General features: G+C 45.2%; 1 protein-coding gene across 2 annotated transcripts; it reads left to right on the top strand.

The window, feature by feature from the left end:
* LOC8076352 (ABC transporter G family member 11) lies at positions 6,083 to 16,644 on the top strand. 2 transcript variants are annotated; one of them, XM_002451261.2, is made up of 9 exons: positions 6,083 to 6,692; positions 10,577 to 11,119; positions 13,442 to 13,521; positions 13,665 to 14,129; positions 14,239 to 14,325; positions 14,444 to 14,572; positions 14,779 to 14,970; positions 15,064 to 15,150; positions 15,920 to 16,644. In XM_002451261.2, exons 1-9 carry the CDS (start codon positions 6,236 to 6,238, stop codon positions 16,547 to 16,549), a joined length of 2,670 nt encoding a protein of 889 aa, XP_002451306.2. In that variant the 5' UTR covers positions 6,083 to 6,235; the 3' UTR covers positions 16,550 to 16,644. The 2 variants fall into 2 exon arrangements, with proteins under 2 accessions (XP_002451306.2, XP_021317211.1); XM_021461536.1 differs by lacking the exon at positions 10,577 to 11,119 and having other exon boundaries at positions 6,090 to 6,692.

Here is a 17,721-nt window from a genome sequence, read left to right as displayed (position 1 = left end):
CGGTATGGGAATTAAAGTGTTGAATTCTTCTCCTTACTATGCTCAAGCCAATGGGCAGGCCGAAGCGTCTAACAAGGGAATTATCAAGCTTATTAAACGAAAGATTGAAGAAAATCCTAGGCGGTGGCATACATTGTTGAATGAAGCACTGTGGTCTTATCGGATGGCTTGTCATGGATCAACCAAGGTGTCACCTTATCAATTGGTGTATGGACATGATGCAGTTTTGCCTTGGGAGATTAAGGCTGGATCTAGACGATTATCTTTTCAAGATCAATTGGCTGCCGATGATTATGCCACTTTAATGACCGATGAGTTAGATGATTTAGCAGGGCATCGGTTAACGGCTTTAATGAGTATAGAAGAAAATAAGAAGAGAGTTGCCAGATGGTATGATAAAAAGGTGAAGGCTAAGGAGTTTGCCGATAAGGATTTGGTATGGAAGTTGATTTTGCCAGTCGGGACTAAAAGTTCAAAGTTTGGGAAGTGGTCTCCTAATTGGGAAGGTCCTTATCGGATAAAACGCTCAGCTCCTGGTAATGCCTATATTCTAGAAACTCTCGAAGGAGTTGAATTTCCCAGAGCATTAAATGGCAAATATTTAAAGAAATACTACCCCAGCATATGGATCGATGCATAAAAGGTTAAGTGCCGATAACATTCCTATCGGCTGGATTTAAATGTTCAAGGGCAGACTTAATGTTTCAAAAGATGCCGATAACAGTCTTATCGGCTAGACTAAAAGCTAAAAACGGAGAAACAAAGGTGTGTCGTCGATGAAAGCTTCAGGTGTTCAGCAGTGCCTGGATTGCAGATATGGCGCGCAGCCGAATCTGGTTGGCTGTCTCTATCTCTTTGATATCGTCATCGGCAGAACCTTCAATCGGCTTCAATTTCCTCTTCAGTTGCAGCGCTTTACGACCATGGATGTTTCGTTCCTGTTCAAGATGCTTGATGGTCTCCGGCAGTTGACTATCTTCTTGTTGGGCTTGGGACAGGGCGTCTTCTACTTGCTTGAGTTCAGCCAGCAGAGCTTCTCTTTTTGCCGATAAATAGGACATTTTCTGCTTCAGTGCATCACCTGAGGACTTTAAGATGCCGATGTTCTTATGTTTCTCATCGGCTAAGAGTTTTTCCTTTATCATCTCCTCAGAGAGCTGGATTTGAGCAGCTCTGTCGGCAAGGCGTCGGGTAGCTCTCTGGTACTGTAGCTGGCGGCTTTCTAGATGTGCAGCGTGGAAGAGTGCTTCTTCGGCATCGGCAGGAATTTGGCCTCTAAGAGTCTTGAACAGGGCCTTGGCTGGGTCAGAATCGTCGACCAGTCGAGTTGTGTCTTGATGAAGTATGGCCGATAGCTCCTCCAGCCTAGCTTTGGTTTCTGCCGATACAATTCCAACTGCCCGAGAAGAGCTTTCCTCGCCTTCTTCTTCAAAGATATCGATAGCGAAGGAGAATAAGCTGTCGGGAGAATCTTGTTCCTGAAAATGAAAATGAAATAGGTCAATTTTATGGTCAAAACGTCGACAGATGATACCGATGGAAAGGTGGATGACTTACTTGCTTCAGGGCAATTTCCTGCCTTTGACTCAGAGAGGCCGATGGAGCTGCAGGTTGATCGGCAGATGTTGCCGATAGAATGATATCGCCTGGAAGAAGACGGGAAGGATTATAAGAAGAAATGAAAATAAGTTTATCGGTAGGTGTATTGTTGGGATATGTTACCCGGAAGAGGAACAACAGTTGTTTGAATTGAGGGAACCGCCGATGATATAACTGGACCTGACGGGCCAGTTGTTTGTTCGCCTGCGTCAGATAATGCGCCCGCCGTTTGAGGTTCTTCTTGCTGAGGTTCTTCAGTCTGTAGTGCTTCCTGTATTAGTTGGGGAGATGTTCCTTGCTGTGCTTGGACTCCTGGAGGAGAAGGAGAAGATTCCACCGGAATTGGAAACACCGGAGGAGGAGGAGGAGTCGCCACTTTCTGACGCTTTGTTCCAGTCTTAACACCTTGGACGCCTTTCCTCTTTGGCTGGCTAGACTGGGGGAGATCGGCACCTTGACGTTTGGCTTTTGCCGATGCACCAGTTTGCTGCAACAACGATAAAGAGTTTATGAGCACAGATAACCGATATAAATATAATCAGCATAAATAAAAAAGGGTTTTAACAGATTGCCTTGAAAGCTTGCGCCAGAGTGGAAGCAGTTACCGTTGGTGATGTCTGAGTTTTCCTGGTGGTAACTTTCTTGAGACGCGCACCCCGGTGTACAATGGAAGCCAAAGTGGGAGCATTGTGGCCGATTGAGGAGATCGGGCCTGGTGGGAATAAGTCGATCGGCTTGCCACTCCTGCTAACCGATGGGGGGGTGTTGTCAATCTGCAAAAAGAATACAGGGGTAAATTGTCGATGGGAATAGTATTGGAAAATGAGACATCGGTTTAGAACACTTACAGTGTCGTCAGGGACTTCATATTCGGGGTCGATCATGCCGCGGTATGAGAGAGCCGATCTGCAGAATAGATTCTCCTTCCATTCTGCCCACCATAGCTTGTATGCTTGAGTAATAAAGGCAGCTGGAACCCATTCTGACAGATCTACATCTGTATCGGCATTTGGTGGTAACTGGGCTACTCGAGTCCACTCGAGGAGGTTAGCGATGGGTTCTCTGGGCTTTATTACATCGGCATAAGGAAGTGCGATCGGCAATTGGCCGAAAGCCAGCTGGCGAGCTAATGCCGATGGATTATAAAATTCATAGGTTTGGGGAGAGGTTTTCGTGCTGCCGAAGAAGTTCACTGGTATGGCTCTGGGAGTCACGATTGCCATCATCACCTCATTGTCCCTGTCAAGAGCGTCGTCGAACGGATTGAAGGTCAGAGGGAGCATGCTGTCTGGGTCGTCATAAGCCAGCCATGGTCGTTCATCTCTGGCCAGACCCTCATACAGCGTTTCGAAGAATCGGCCGATCTGATCCGGAGTGTTCCCTGAACCGGGTAAAACTATAACAGCTTCGCCAAAGTTCAGGGGGGCACGTGTTGCCGATTCCTCTTCGCCCAACACATGGTTCTCGGCTATATCTCTTGGGAAGTGCTGAGAGAATAAGTTGAGGTCAAGGCGCTTGTGCAGGTGCAGGTTGAGCCACATATTAATAAACCACCAAGGACCTCCCAAGTTGCCGATGGGTTGGCCGAGCAGGAGTTTCTGGACTACCTGATGAAGGAGGTGATAAACAGCGCCGAGCAGATAACGGCCGAGAGGAAATTGACCACCGCTAGCCAGTCTTTCTGCTGCCGATAGGTAGACAGAAGTCGGTCCTGCCGATCGACCACAGAATACAAATTTGTCTAGCCACATGTTCAGAAAAGTGGTTTGTTCCTTTATGGTGACAGGCCCTCTCCCACGGTACTTCTGGATGTACCCTGACCAGCCGCCGATAGCGCGAGTCTCCACTTTGGCGCTGGGGGCGGTATCAAAAAAGTGGGTGCTATCGGCAGAAGATATGTCTAACCCAGTGAGCATGGCTACATCGGCAAGGGTAGGAGAAGCAGGGCCGTGGCCAAAAACAAAAGCGTTGAGAGTATCTGACCAAAAGTAAGATGCGGCTATCAGCAATGACTCGTTCCTGTGCATATCGGCAATGGATAGCCTAATGCATTGAGCTAATTTCCTCTCACCCCATTGAACTTCATAAGAGTTGCTGACCCTCAAGAACCAGTCTTTCCACCCTACAGTAGGGCTAGGCCAAGAGCGGAAGGTGTCTTTCCATAGATCTAGAGCAAAGTTTTCGGCTCTAAAGGGAATCCTGTTGGTTTCTGCGTTGATAAGGTCGGTTGGATCTGGATCCCCTAGGGGGCCGAGACATTGAAGATGTGGTTGATCGGTAGGAATGACAATTTTGTTGGATAACTCCTGGTGTTTTGGGGAATAAAGATACAAAGAAAAGGGAGAAGGAAAAAATTCGGTAAGGTAAATCGCAGATGAACAGGAATGCAGGAAAAAGGTATAGCGGATGAGATGAAAGTCTGACCTCAGGGACGACGAAGCCAACGGCCATCTTGTCGTAAGGGGGACGCTGGAAGACGCCGGAGTTGATGAAGAAGAATGTTTGTCGGAGATCTTGGGGATTGAGAATGGCGCCGCCGCTGGAAAAGTGAAGTTGGATGGCAGAATGATGTAATGGGGGAGGAGTACCCAAGAAGGAACTATTTATAGGGCAAGATGGACAAGGGCAAATCTGACTTATTTCTTTGCCACATCCGAGAAACCCGAGGGTACTCAAGTGGATATGGTAACTGTTCGCACGGTAATCCAGGGATTGTGCAGGTGATTTGACAGGAAGCAGTCATTATCTAAAGATATTTTACTGTGCACGATCTCTTGATCGGTCCATCGGTGATATTCTATAACGGTCGTCCTGCCGATGGGCGGATAGAGGGGAAGTAACCGTTTTTGCGAATATCCTGGGCAGAGCATCGGCAGATCTTTGTAACGGTATTGTTGCCGATGTACGACTAATAGGGATGCCCGTTTGGGAAGTTGTGGATTTCGAGAGATCTGCGGAGGATTAGGATCAGAGTTGCCCAGATTGAGGTTGACGGTTACCAGATTAGGGGCATTAATTGCGGAAAAGACATCATTACTGCAGAGAATTTCGGAGCATTAATAGTTTTATACTCCGAAACTGGGGGGCATGTGTTGACACCATTTTTGGGCACGTGTCCAGGATGGCAGGACAGGGTGGCGGTACGATACGGGTTGCTGGTAAGGATGGTTGCCGATGAGGGAAGGGTTGAATGTGACTAAGTCCTCAGACAGTAACATGGTACCGATGACCAAGTAAAAGGGTCTGCCGATGACTATGGCAAGGGGATTGCCGATGACGCGAAGGAGGAGTCCGGAAGTTGCAAGTTGTCATGTGGAGGAGTTTCGGTGTGTCACGAAGGATGGTTTTATTATTTCCTTATGTTATTCGTATCGTTTTATATACGGGTTCCGTGTAATTTGGAATTCGAATTCTAATCGTGTCTGGTCGTAGCTCTTTGAGCAGGGTATAAATATAAGCCCTAAGACCTTGTAATCAGATATCAAGAAATCAATCAAACACACGTTTTACTCATATTCTAGCATCCACTTTTTCGACGACTTCGTCATACTTTTTTTCTTTTTATTACGAGTTCTTAGGAATTCGTCGACTTAAGCTCGGCGTGTTCTCGAGTTCCGTGTGAGTACCTCTTAGCCGTGACATCCGGGCGCATCGCTGTTGTCAGGACTAAAGTATTCGAGTTATCACCTTTGCCGATAGCAAGGTCAAATCGGCTGGCACGCCTTAACGTTTGAATCGGGTATTAGCCCTTTGTGTTTGCAGATCAGTTTTGCATCAACACATAGATAATTCGATATCAATTCCTATTCCAACCGACTAGAATCCTGCTTGATCTCCACGTCTTGTTTCCTTGTGCGAAACTCCGAGCTGTCGGATCAAGCCTTGAACTCGTCTCGTAGTGGGCCAAGCTTCCTGGCTAAAGTCTAGCCGTAAGGGTATAGGGGTTTATACCTCCACACCGGGACTAAAAGTTAGAGGACATTTAGTCCGGGTTGGTAGCACACCAACCAGGACTAAAGGTCCCTACTACAAATGTCTGCTGCACTATCTGTTTAGGCAGGAGATTCTAGTCTCGGTCGGTGGTTCCAACCGGAACTAATCTCTTATTAGTTCCGGGCTCAATTTCGAGTGGGACTAAATATATATTAGGATCGAAAGTCTGTTCTCTAACCGTGTTGTTTACCTTCATATATGCATGCCTCATGTCTCATGTGCATCACGTAATGCAGATCGCGATGCAATGCAAGCATGGTCGAGAATGAATGAAGCACTTTATTTGATGATCATGTGATGAATAATTCTGACCGGTTTAATGCTGGATCTCTGACCGTACTTACTCGATCGTCCATCTAACAACAACCTCCCTTGACTCCCATTACCCTCTGTCCGTCGTCGTCAGTTCTTTTGGCTTTTTTGCTCGATCGGTGTCCCTTTCATTCCCATACATACACGGCCCGGCCGGCCGGCCAAATGGAAGTGGAACACGGGACAGTCGCCTGCCTCTTCGTCGTCCTCCCACGGTCCGGCCTATTAATTGGAGCTAGCGCGCCAGGCCAAAGCCCTACAGTGGTGGCGGACGTACGTACTGGGCGGGCGGTGAGCTAGCCGGCCGGCGAGGATTGGAGTGCGGCGTTCCATGGCGTCGCCGTTGCCGCGGTGGGCGCCGACGCCGAGCCCAACGCGGCCGCTCTGGCGATGGGGCGGCGGCACGCCTGACGCTCATCATCCTGCCGCGGGCGGCGTTGGCACCGGCTGGTGGTCGCTCGCGAGCGGCGTCTTCGCGTGGGTCGCCCGCGGGGGCCGTCACCGAGGCACAGGCGACGACAGAGCCTGCGGCGGCGGCGTCGTCCCTGCAGGATCCGGTTGCGAGCTGCAGGTGGTGGTGCCATCGTCGGCGGCCGCGGACGCCGGCGCCCCCAGGGCGTTCCTGACGTGGGAGGACGTGCGCGTGACGGTGGCCGGCGGCGGCCCGCGCGGGGCGCCGGACGTGAGGATCCTGGACGGCATCAGCGGCCACGCGCGGCCCGGGGAGGTGCTCGCCATCTTGGGCCCCTCCGGCGGCGGCAAGACCACGCTGCTCGACACCCTCGCAGGTACGGCGCGTCACCGGCCTCATCTCTCTGTCGTCTCATCATGCATCCATGCATGCGATTTTAGCCCGCCCGGCCGTCCTACTTAATTACTAGCTTAGTACGTAGTACTATTTACTGATGGCAGAGACCATGCATGCAAAACACACAAGTTGGTGTCTACTGTTTTGCTGTCTCATCTAAAATAAAACATGTGGTACTACACGTACATCATATCTCTATACTGTTTTGCTGTCTCTAGCTAGCTAGTTCGTGTCTAGCCTGTGATAGGACCACGTTGGAGTCTTTTTTTTTTCTTTAAAACAAATATATATAATCACTCATTGAGTCCTCCTAGGCTACTATAAAGGAAAATGGGATCGGACTCTTTAACAGTGCTAAGACTACTGCTCCCAAGGGCCACAAAACAGCCTTAATTAGCAAGCAGTCTAATATATGGTGGAAGCCCTCCTATCTACTAAGTTGAAAATGCTTTCATGCGTTGTTCTTTTCTTTTTGTGATCACTTTCATGCGTTGTTCGATGTCCTCCTGTACCTGTACTAAGGATAATTTCAACTTCAAAAATTCACCGACTCCCACTTTTTCCCTTAAGTTTCACACATTAACCTATAATATCTTTTGAGCCTAGTTAGTCTATATAATTAAATAATATTTGTCACATACAAATGAAAGTGTGCTACAGTGCCCATTTTTCAAAAAATTTTGGAACTAAACAAGGCATAAGTTTCACACATTAACCTATACATGAAACCACGTTGAAATCCTGTCATTTGTCTTTGGGGAAAAAAAATCCTTTGATGCGGTCGATCTCTCACACCAATCTCCTATAGCTAGAGAGGAGCACAAGGTGGTTTTCGCTAAGCTCTTTATTTTGTCTAGAAAACACTTGGACATCTTATATTTCAAGACAAGGAGTACAATAATTAAGAAGAAGGCGAAGTGTGTACAATTGTATGCTTAGATTTTTCATTTGTAGGACTGTACGTCTTCTAGACATCCACACAAAAGGGGTAAATAATTAAGACATAGATAATGCAACCTACCATTGCTTTTTTTTGAGCAAAACCTACCCTTCTTGCTGCCATGACAGAGAGAGCCCAAGAAGTTTGATAAGGCCAGCTTTCATTTGTGGTGGGCCTAACAATGTCTATGCTGTGGACCTAGCATTGGCCGTCGTGCTACATGCATGAGAGGCCCAGGTCGACTGGTCTTCTTGCAGCTGCTCGACTTGTTCGTTTAATAATTAGAATTAGATCAGTCATACTGCAACTTCGTTCTTCATGACCTTCACTGTTGGCTATGCTAACCCTAAACAGGAACCATTTATTACACACTTCAATTTGTTTATTTACGTGAGAGGAAATAAGTGCATGTCCATGGGCGGTTGGGCGCATCGTCATATCATGGGCGGCCATACTCACATAGGGGCCACTACCGGGCTAGCATGTTCGAATAGACTAGTCTTAGTCCATGTTTTGAACGTCAATTATAGAATGTCTAAATATTAACTAAGTATGGCAGGTATAACTCATAGGAATTTTTTTTAATCAACCCATCACTACTACAGAAAAATTTAACAAAAAATTTAACCGTGACAGGCAAATAGCATTAACCGAGGCAGTTTTTGCAACCGCCTTAGACAGAAGGCAATGGTTAATCGATCTTTTCTAATTTGATTGATAGGCCCGCCTCAATTAATCAAACAAAAACAAAAAAGAGAAAAAAAAATCCATAGATAGGCCCACCGAGCCTATCCACGGGTCGCCGTTGCCACCGCTGCTCGCCGCCGTAGCGACACCACAGGAATTTGACCACACACTCTGCCGGATCTGGCCGCCCGCCATTGGATCTAGAGGTGGAGGTGAGGGGAAGCGAGCACCACCTAGATCCAGCCGCCCACCACCGCAACTGCCACATCTGGAGGTGGAGGGCGAAGGGGAGCGGTGGGGACCCTAGATCTGCGAGCTTCGGCCGCCACCGCCTAGATCTGCACATGGAGGGCACATGCCACCACAAGCCCCCACCCCCCGCGCGCGCTAGTCACCGGGAGCCGCCTCGCCCTACGCCGCCGTAGGCTGGCTCCGCACTCGCCCACAAAATAAATGGCATGCATGATTTTTAGACTAAGGGTTACTAGGAAACTAAGCAAATTTGAAGTTGATAACTAAACTAACAAATTAAGCAAGTTGACAACCAAACTACTCCAACTAATTAGCGAGGGAAAGTTAGCCACAAAAGTTAGTCCTTTGCGAAACTGCTTATTAATTTTATAAAAATGGCCAGCTCTATCATAGTACTCCATTTCAGTTCTTAGAATCCGTGTTAGTCAAATTTTTAAAAATTTAACTAATTTTCTATTCTATAGAATAAGTATCTTATAAAAAATATATTATATGATAAATTTAATGGTACTAATTTGGTACTATAAATCTTAGCGTTTATTTAGAAATTTGGTCAAAGTTTTAAAAGTTTGATTTAACACAACACTCGGAATTGAAGCTTTTAGGAACATAGAGAGAGCATGTAGTAGTGAAGTAGATCTGACTAGGGCACACTAGGGTGAAAGCAGACATGAAATGTCAACATCTTTGGTATGCTGCGGCACCTGGCTGGCGCCTGTTTTGGGTTGCTTATGGAAATAGTCATTGTGACTGCTGCTCGGTGTATGTGGACATTGAGGATGAACAGTGTTATTTTTGTGGAAGTCACCGTCACTTTGCTCGATGCGTATTCAAGTGCAAAGAAATCTCTTCTTCAGAACTGTCACTTTTGTACAGTATACTTTTTACCTTTTGTAGAATCCTTTATATAGTCTATAAGATAAGATGAGCTTGAAAGCGGTATGTGTGTTTGGGAAATTCCTTCACCATCAACATCAAGTGACATAGTGCAATCGCTAGCTAGCTTTCTACCAATTCAGATATTATCTAGCAAATAAACAACACAAAAACTAGTGTTACCATCGTCAACCAATCTGACAACCATTTAATTGTAGTGCAATCGTCTCCCGGATTATATGGAAAAAAAATTGGATGAATACTGTATCCACCGTGTCCTCCTGGTGCATATTGCCACGTGTCCAGTGCATGCAATCCACGGCACGGTGCAAGTGCAGAGAGACCATTTGCGGCTGTGTGCACAGTGCATTATCTAGCTGTTTGCATTCAGCCATGCATGATGCATGATGCATGTATCATGTGCATCATTGCAAGTCGATCCAAATCATCATGAGATGAATTCTGACCTGTTTAATACTCCATCTCTGACAGACTGACCGTAGCTAACAACAACCTCCCTTGACTCCCATTACACAGCAACGTACGTCTCGCTCCTCCTCTCCTGGAGTTAGGCCTTATTTATTTAGGCCTTGTTTAGTTCACCTAGAAACCATTTTTTTTTTAAGATTTACATTAAATCTTGCGGCACATGCATAGAACATTAAATATAGATAAAAATAAAAACTAATTACACAGACGAATCTTTTAAAACTAGTTACTACATGATTAGATAATGTTTGTCAAATAAAAATGAAAGTGCTACGGTATCAAAATCCAAAAACTTTTTGATCTAAACAAGGCCTTAGTTGCTGTCCCAAATAATTTGAGTTGCTGTTCCAAATAATTTGGGATACTATAGCACTTTCTTTTGTATGTGATATTATTCAATTATAAATTAATTAAGTTTAAAAATTCATGTCGCAAATTACAGATAAACTGTGCAGTAGTTTTTATTTTTCGTCCATATTTAATATTTCATATATGCGTCTAAAGATTTGATGTGATAAGAAATCTTAAAAATGTTTTTTTGCTTTTAAGTTGGAAGTAAACAAAAGTGTCTTCTCCTCCTCCAGTACTATACGTCCTGACTATTAATTAGAGCACGCCAGGCCGAAGCCCTTCACCAGTGGTGGAGCGGCCGGCGAGGAGTGCGGTGTTGCGTGTGGGAAGGAGACGTACTACGCGACCTCTGCAGCTAGTAGCTGTCGATCGATCGGTAGCCATGGCGGGCACGCCGTCGCCGTTGCCGCGGTGGGCGCCGACGCCGAGCCCCTCGTGGCCGCTCTGGCGCTGGGGCGGCGGCGGCACGCCTGACGACGCTAACAACCATCATCAGCCCGGCGGCCGAGGCTGGTGGTGGTCGTCGTCGTCGCTCCCGAGCGGCGGCGTCCCCGGACGATCGGGGTGCGAGCTGCAGGTTGTTGAGGTGCCATCGTCGGCGGACGCGGACGCGGACGCCGGCGGTGGTGACCCCAGGGCGTTCCTGACGTGGGAGGACGTGCGCGTGACGGTGGCCGGCGGCGGCGGCCCGCGTGGGGCGCCGGACGTGAGGATCCTCGACGGGATCAGCGGGCATGCGCGGCCCGGGGAGGTGGTCGCCATCATGGGCCCCTCTGGCGGCGGCAAGACCACGCTGCTCGACACCCTCGCTGGTGCGTACGTGTGTCACCGGCCGGCCATCATCTCTGTCTCGTCATGCATATGCATCTAGCTGATCCCAACTAACCGTGCATGGTCTTTTGCTAAGCACTTTATTTTGTCTATACAAAACACCTGGATACCTTATTATGTTTTATGACGGAGGAAGTATAATTAAAAAGAAGGTGGAGTGTGTGTGTGCAATTGTATGCTTAGATTTTTCATTTGTAGGACTGGACATCTTCTAGACATCCACGCAAAATGGGTAAAGAAGACATAGATATGCAGCCTAAATTTTTCATACTAATAAATAACTATCCTAGATTTTTCATGTGTTGTGTTTTCATAATATATTTAATTTTTGAAGCTATAAAAGCTCAAGTTTGATTAGAACTAGACTTAGAGTTATATCTTTTTGTCTTTTTTGATGGATTGGAGATACTCTAGGCATGCAAACAAAGCATGTTTGTTTGTTTTTCTCACACATGTGCTAACTAACAAAATGAACTCAAAATTGAAATTTTCGTCCAATATATATATATGGTTGAGGTCCTTCATGTGGACATGCATGTTTCACTCAAAACAGTAGCACTCCATGTCTAGTACTTCTACTACTAATGAACATAGATAATTAATGTTTTTTCGTAGAAGTAGCAAGAAAAAAAATCCAGAAATTGCAGCAGAAGCATGCAGTTGCAATCAGTGGCCATGCTCCCCCTGCCGTCCAAATTAATGGTTGCGCACCAACGACTTGGCATTGACACCATCAATGCCGACGGATCCTACACCATTCATTCAGTGACCACGCACGTGAGTTGCAGCAGAAATCTTCTGTACCCATTCAGTTCCTGTCCAATCAAAACATTTTGCCATTCCTTGGTGCCTCTTGTGTTTTATTTTTGGAAAAAAAAGAACTTTTCTGTGGATTCTTCTTGTTCTGGTTTATCTATGGCACCTCTTGTGTTTGTTAGCTACTCCATCTGTCTTAGTATATACTAGGCATAACTATTTCTGGTTCAAAGACCAAGAGCGCGTATTTAATTATCTCTTTCAGCGCATTAGTACTGTTACATTGATATATGAGAGAGAACACAACTTATATTATATGGAACATGAATGAAAAGTTTTACACCTTATATATTAGGAGGGAGAGATTAATTAGCTAAAATAACTCTATCAAAAACAATGTTGTGAACCAAATTTATTTCATTTTCTAAAATCATGGTGAAAATCGCAACTGATAGTGATAGCTAGTACTAATTGTTGTCATGAGGGTATCCATAGGCTTTTGTGAGTCTAATAAATAAAAGTACACGTGTGCATGTCTATTTGTGGTTGTTCAGACATCCTTGTGTCCTAATTATGCAATGTTGTTGTTCCTCAAAAAAAAAGCAATGTTGTTTTTTTAGAAAAGGAGGTTTCCCCTGCTTTTGCATTCCAAAAGCGAAACAAAACAGCATCCAGGTTTAGCAATGTTGTTATTTGAATGTGGAGCATATGAAAACCATAGTTTTCTACTTGATAGCAGCGCGATTGACACAATTTGCTGCTATCGATCTGTCATGTTAACGAGCACTACTCCTAATAAGTGTTACATGCATGAGTATGGGAAAAAAAAAATCATGATTGTCGCACCATTATTCGAAGTACAAGCAGGCATATTTTGTTTTGAATGAAAAAGTAAAATTTTGGAGTATTCTGATGTCTGCTTAGCGAAAACTGAAGGTTACATATCGAGCCTCGCATGAATGACAAGAACAGTATAATTCCTTTAATTTACATAGAAAAAAAAGAACAAACTTATTTATATAAACTATGTTTGGGGTTTAATATGTGGTACTGAAAAATTTGTACGTGTTTTGGGATTTTATATATGGTACTGAAAAATTGTGGCAAGATGGATCTTTTTTTTTGTGGTATATATGTACTACACGTTCAGCACAGATGCTGCAATACGTCTCCGGGCAGCTTGATACTGATTGGTCGCGAGGAGCCTGCTTTGCATTAATTGGTGCATCTCGCATTCACAACCGAACCATGTCACGGGAGAGAGAGAGAGAGAGGCTGACGTGCCCTCCTCAACAGAATGCCTGCTTTTAATTTAATTAATTTGCAGAGATCTCCATCTGTCCCTGATGGTGATCCACTCTAGATTTTGCACCAAACAGTTTTGATTGTTGATGGGAACAATCGTAGTCCTTCCAATTTACTGTAAAATAGTAGTGGTGTACCTTTTATTCTAGTTGTTTCATTCAAAGGGAACATTAATTAACCATGAGATCAATGAATTCAAAGGTATCCCTGGACACTATATTATTGTTACAATTTCATTGCAGGAAGGCTAGGACCAGGCATGAATAAAAAAGGGCTGATTTTAATCAATGGCCGCCAGGAGAAGCTTGCCTATGGAACCTCGGTAACAAAAAGATCATCTATTCCTATATACCATAAGTTTTCTTAAAAAAAAAAGAGTTTCTTCTTAATAATTATAAACACTACTGATTAATTGCATTTATTTTTTCACGCGCGCGCGCGTAATAACAAATTTAAAAACTAAAGGCCTACGTGACCCAAGACAACGTGCTGATGTCAACGCTGTCGGTGCGGGAGGCGGTGTACTACTCGGCGCAGCTGCAGCTGCCGGACACGATGCCGTTGCCGGAGAAGCGGGCGCACGCGGAGCGGGTGATCCGGGAGTTGGGTCTCGGCGACGCCATGGACACGCGCGTCGGCGGCCGGATCACCAAGGGCATCAGCGGCGGGCAGCGGAAGCGGCTCAGCATCTGCATCGAGATGCTCACGCGGCCGCGCCTGCTCTTCCTCGACGAGCCCACCAGCGGCCTCGACAGCGCCGCCTCCTACCACGTCATGAGCCACATCGCCCGCGTCGCCGCCCGCGACGACATGACGGTCGTCGCCGCCGTGCACCAGCCCAGCGGCGACGTCTTCGAGCTCTTCCATGGCCTCTGCTTGCTCGCCGCCGGCAGGACGGTCTTCTTTGGGACCATCTCTGATGCCACCGAGGTGACGACGACTTCTTAATTTGGGACCATCTCTGAACAGCGATCGAATTTGTAGTCAGCTGCTGACTTGTGCTAGCTCGATCATCGTTCCTTGCATTGCATTCATGCAGTTCTTTACTCTGAACGGATTTCCATGTCCACACCTGAGAAGCCCGTCAGATCACTTCCTGAGAACAATCAACAAAGACTTTGATGAGGTATCTATATATATATATAGCTCTATACTCACTCCTATATATGACTTATTTAGTACATATAATGTGCAACTTCACTTTTCATTATTTGTCTGATAACCACTCCATCTTATATATACAGGAAACCGTAGAGAGCTCTAAAACTCAAAGGAAAACAGCAGCTGAAGCAATAGAAATTCTGGCGACTGCATACAGATCCTCCGATTATATCGAAAAAACGACAAACCAAATTGTTGAAATGAAAAACATGGTAAGTTGAGCACCCGCCGCTACTGGAAACGAGAATAGCCCTGACGAGTCTTTTTGACTGTTGTTCAAATACTGACAGAATATACAATTAAAAAAACCCCACAGTGACTGCAAAGAGCAATAATGAGAAATGTAAAATTGACCAATCTAAAAGATATTTTGGCTCCATAAAAAATTACAGGATGTCCCTCTATATGTATATTACAGGATGGAGCTTCATTTAGGAGGAGAGAACAAGCAAGCTTCGCCACAAAGCTCCTTGTGCTCACAAGGAGGTCATTCCTGAATATGCACAGGGACATAGGATATTACTGGATGCGTTTGGGCATCTATATGGGCATTGGCGTATGTCTAGGCACTATCTTCTACCAAGTTGGCTATAGCTACAGTTCTATCCAGGTAATTAAACTGATTAACATGATTCATGTAGGGCTATATATAGGATAAATATTTATTGTCTATGTAAAAGTGATGATGTCTTGGATTTTGCAGAGCCGATGTTCAGTAATAATGTATACAGTTGCACTTTTAACTTTCATGTCTATTGGAGGATTTCCATCTTTTGTGGAAGACGTAAAGGTTGATTCTTCACCCTTCCTAAAGTTGCTTTATTTAGTGTCTTGCTCAAGATAAATTTGTTCCAAACTACCACTAATTAACTTTCTGATATTGAAAATAAACAATACAAAATGAGTGGGATATGTTAGAAGAAACTGTCAGAGCCCAACCAGGGGAGGGGGGCTGGCATGCTAGGGCTAGGGGCCGTGTCCGTAGGGAGGCAAGGGGGACTGCAGCTAGGGTTTAGGGCGTGGGGGAGAGGGGAGGCGCAGGGAAGAGGACCGAGGCTTAGAAGGGAGAGGAGGGGATAGAAAGCCCTTGGCATGTTCTACTATTGCTTAAGATTGAAAGGTTATATAGCCCCTGCCTTTGTAGTCCTGGGTTAGCCCTAAGCAATGAACTTGTCCTCTAAGCAAGCTATTCCTAATTGATCTGGATGTCGGCGGCGTGGCGGGAGGCCGCCCCTTCACTGGTGACCCTCCTGGTGGCGCGGTCAGCCTAGCTAGGCCTAGGCCCTCGTTAGACGTATGACAAAAACTCTACCATGTAGAGAAACCATATATAAACTTTGTGTGTGTGTTTGGGGGGGGGGGGGGGGTGGGGTGGGGGGAGGAGGAGGGGGTTGTATTTTCCAATATGAAATGCTATATTTTTACCTTTAATTTCTAAACCAATTAGTGCAAGTGAAAAGTAAGTTCAATTTTTTTATTAGCACATTATTGCTTCCTGTTTTATGACCTCAATTCTGTGCATATTTTTAACTACCACCACCATTTCCATCTTGTTTTAGGTCTTCAGAAAGGAGAGGCTTAGTGGCCACTATGGTGTGTCAGAATTTGTGATCTCAAACACCCTCTCAGCTACTCCTTACCTATCTGTGATTGCTGTATTACCCGGCGCAATGCTTTACTATCTCACCGGACTAACCAAAGGCGTGGATCACTTCATCTATTTCGTCATTGTCGTTTGCCTATGTTGCCTTCTAGTTGAGAGCATGATGATGGTTATCGCCGCGATTGTTCCGGACTTCCTTATGGGGATCATCGTTGGAGCTGGAGTGCAGGGGGTGATGATGCTCAATGGGGGCTTCTTCCGCCTTCCTAATGAGCTCCCAAAGCCTGTATGGAAGTACCCTTCCTACTACATCTCCTTCCATAAGTATGCAGTGCAAGGGCTCTACAAGAACGAGTTCATGGGGCTCTCTTTCCCAAGTGATCAGCTGATTGAATCCAATGTCACCATCAGTGGCATTCAGGTCCTGAAGAAAAACTTGCAGGTGGAGATGGGGTACTCGAAATGGGTGAACCTTGCCATCCTTTGTGGAATGATGGTGATATACAGGATGATGTTCTTCGCTATCGTCAAGATTACCGAGGAAATTCGACAAAAAAGGGGAGGCAAACGAGGATGTGTTAGATAGTAGTTGCCTTCTGTATATATATGTCTTTCATTTTCCCATTCTTGTATCACTTTAATGACCTAATTGTATAAACTGCAAATAATGCTTTGGTTGTCTCGCTATGCCATCTTAAAATGGATGGTATGCCATATATATTTATTGATTTCCATCATGGTATCCCATGATGTTACCCAAAGAAAACTTTACCACCCCTATGACATATATAGCTCGCCAGAGAGACGAGGATGAACACATCGATGGCAAGAGCTTACTGCACGCGTGCGCACTCACACAATCCAGTGGGAGAAACTCAATCACAATAAAAGCAATGGCTAGGCAATTGAGGCCTTGTTTGGATAACCATGCATATCCACCTTAATCCATGTGTGTCAGAGTGGTTTGATTTGAAATTTAAACTAAATTATTGCACACCAGACCATTTGGACAAACATGGATTCAGCCCTGAAGTAAGTTCGCAGCTATTGTCAAGAGTTTACCAACTAGACAACCGGAAACGTAGCGAAAGTTCCAAGGTCAAACACGCTTAAACTAGCGGCCCCATGGTGATTTCTTTTATTTACTCGTATGTCTAGAGTAAACTGCCACGCTGTGGTATTATATGTATGCTAACTTCTATTTACTGAGGACGACCAAACTCTGGGCAAATAGTAGTACAAGAAAATTAATTCAACCATGAGGATATATATATGACTGCGTTTTAATTAATTTTGAAAAAAGTGGGTTTAAAAACATACAGCTGTTGCATGTTGGCTTGGCTAGATTTGGATAGGAAAAGCGAAGCTTAACTTCTTGGATCATGCATGTGATGAACTTTATTAGCTGGGTAAGAAATAAAACATATGGGCACACCGCACACGTCGCTATATATCAATCTCAATGTTTGGTGTAAGTCCTGGTCATAAACATATGTGTATACCTAACCTTATGTAACGCGCAACAAATTGCTCAACAAAAACTTTCGAAATCGGTGGTGCATCCTATTATAAAACAATTATATAACACTGCTACAGGAAAACACTTCACAGGCGGGCAACAAACATTTTGTGAGGCGGGCAAGAGAACTGCCCTCGGAGCAAAGGTCATAGTAAATGTGATGTTTTCCGAGCTGGTTTGTTGTATGCCTTATTTAATAGAATAAAAAACAAAAAAAATTGAAAACACATGGATAGGCC

This window comes from Sorghum bicolor, chromosome 5 (assembly GCF_000003195.3).
Source record: "Sorghum bicolor cultivar BTx623 chromosome 5, Sorghum_bicolor_NCBIv3, whole genome shotgun sequence".
Classification (NCBI taxonomy): domain Eukaryota; kingdom Viridiplantae; phylum Streptophyta; class Magnoliopsida; order Poales; family Poaceae; genus Sorghum; species Sorghum bicolor.
This window is presented reverse-complemented; position numbering and strand designations above follow the sequence as displayed.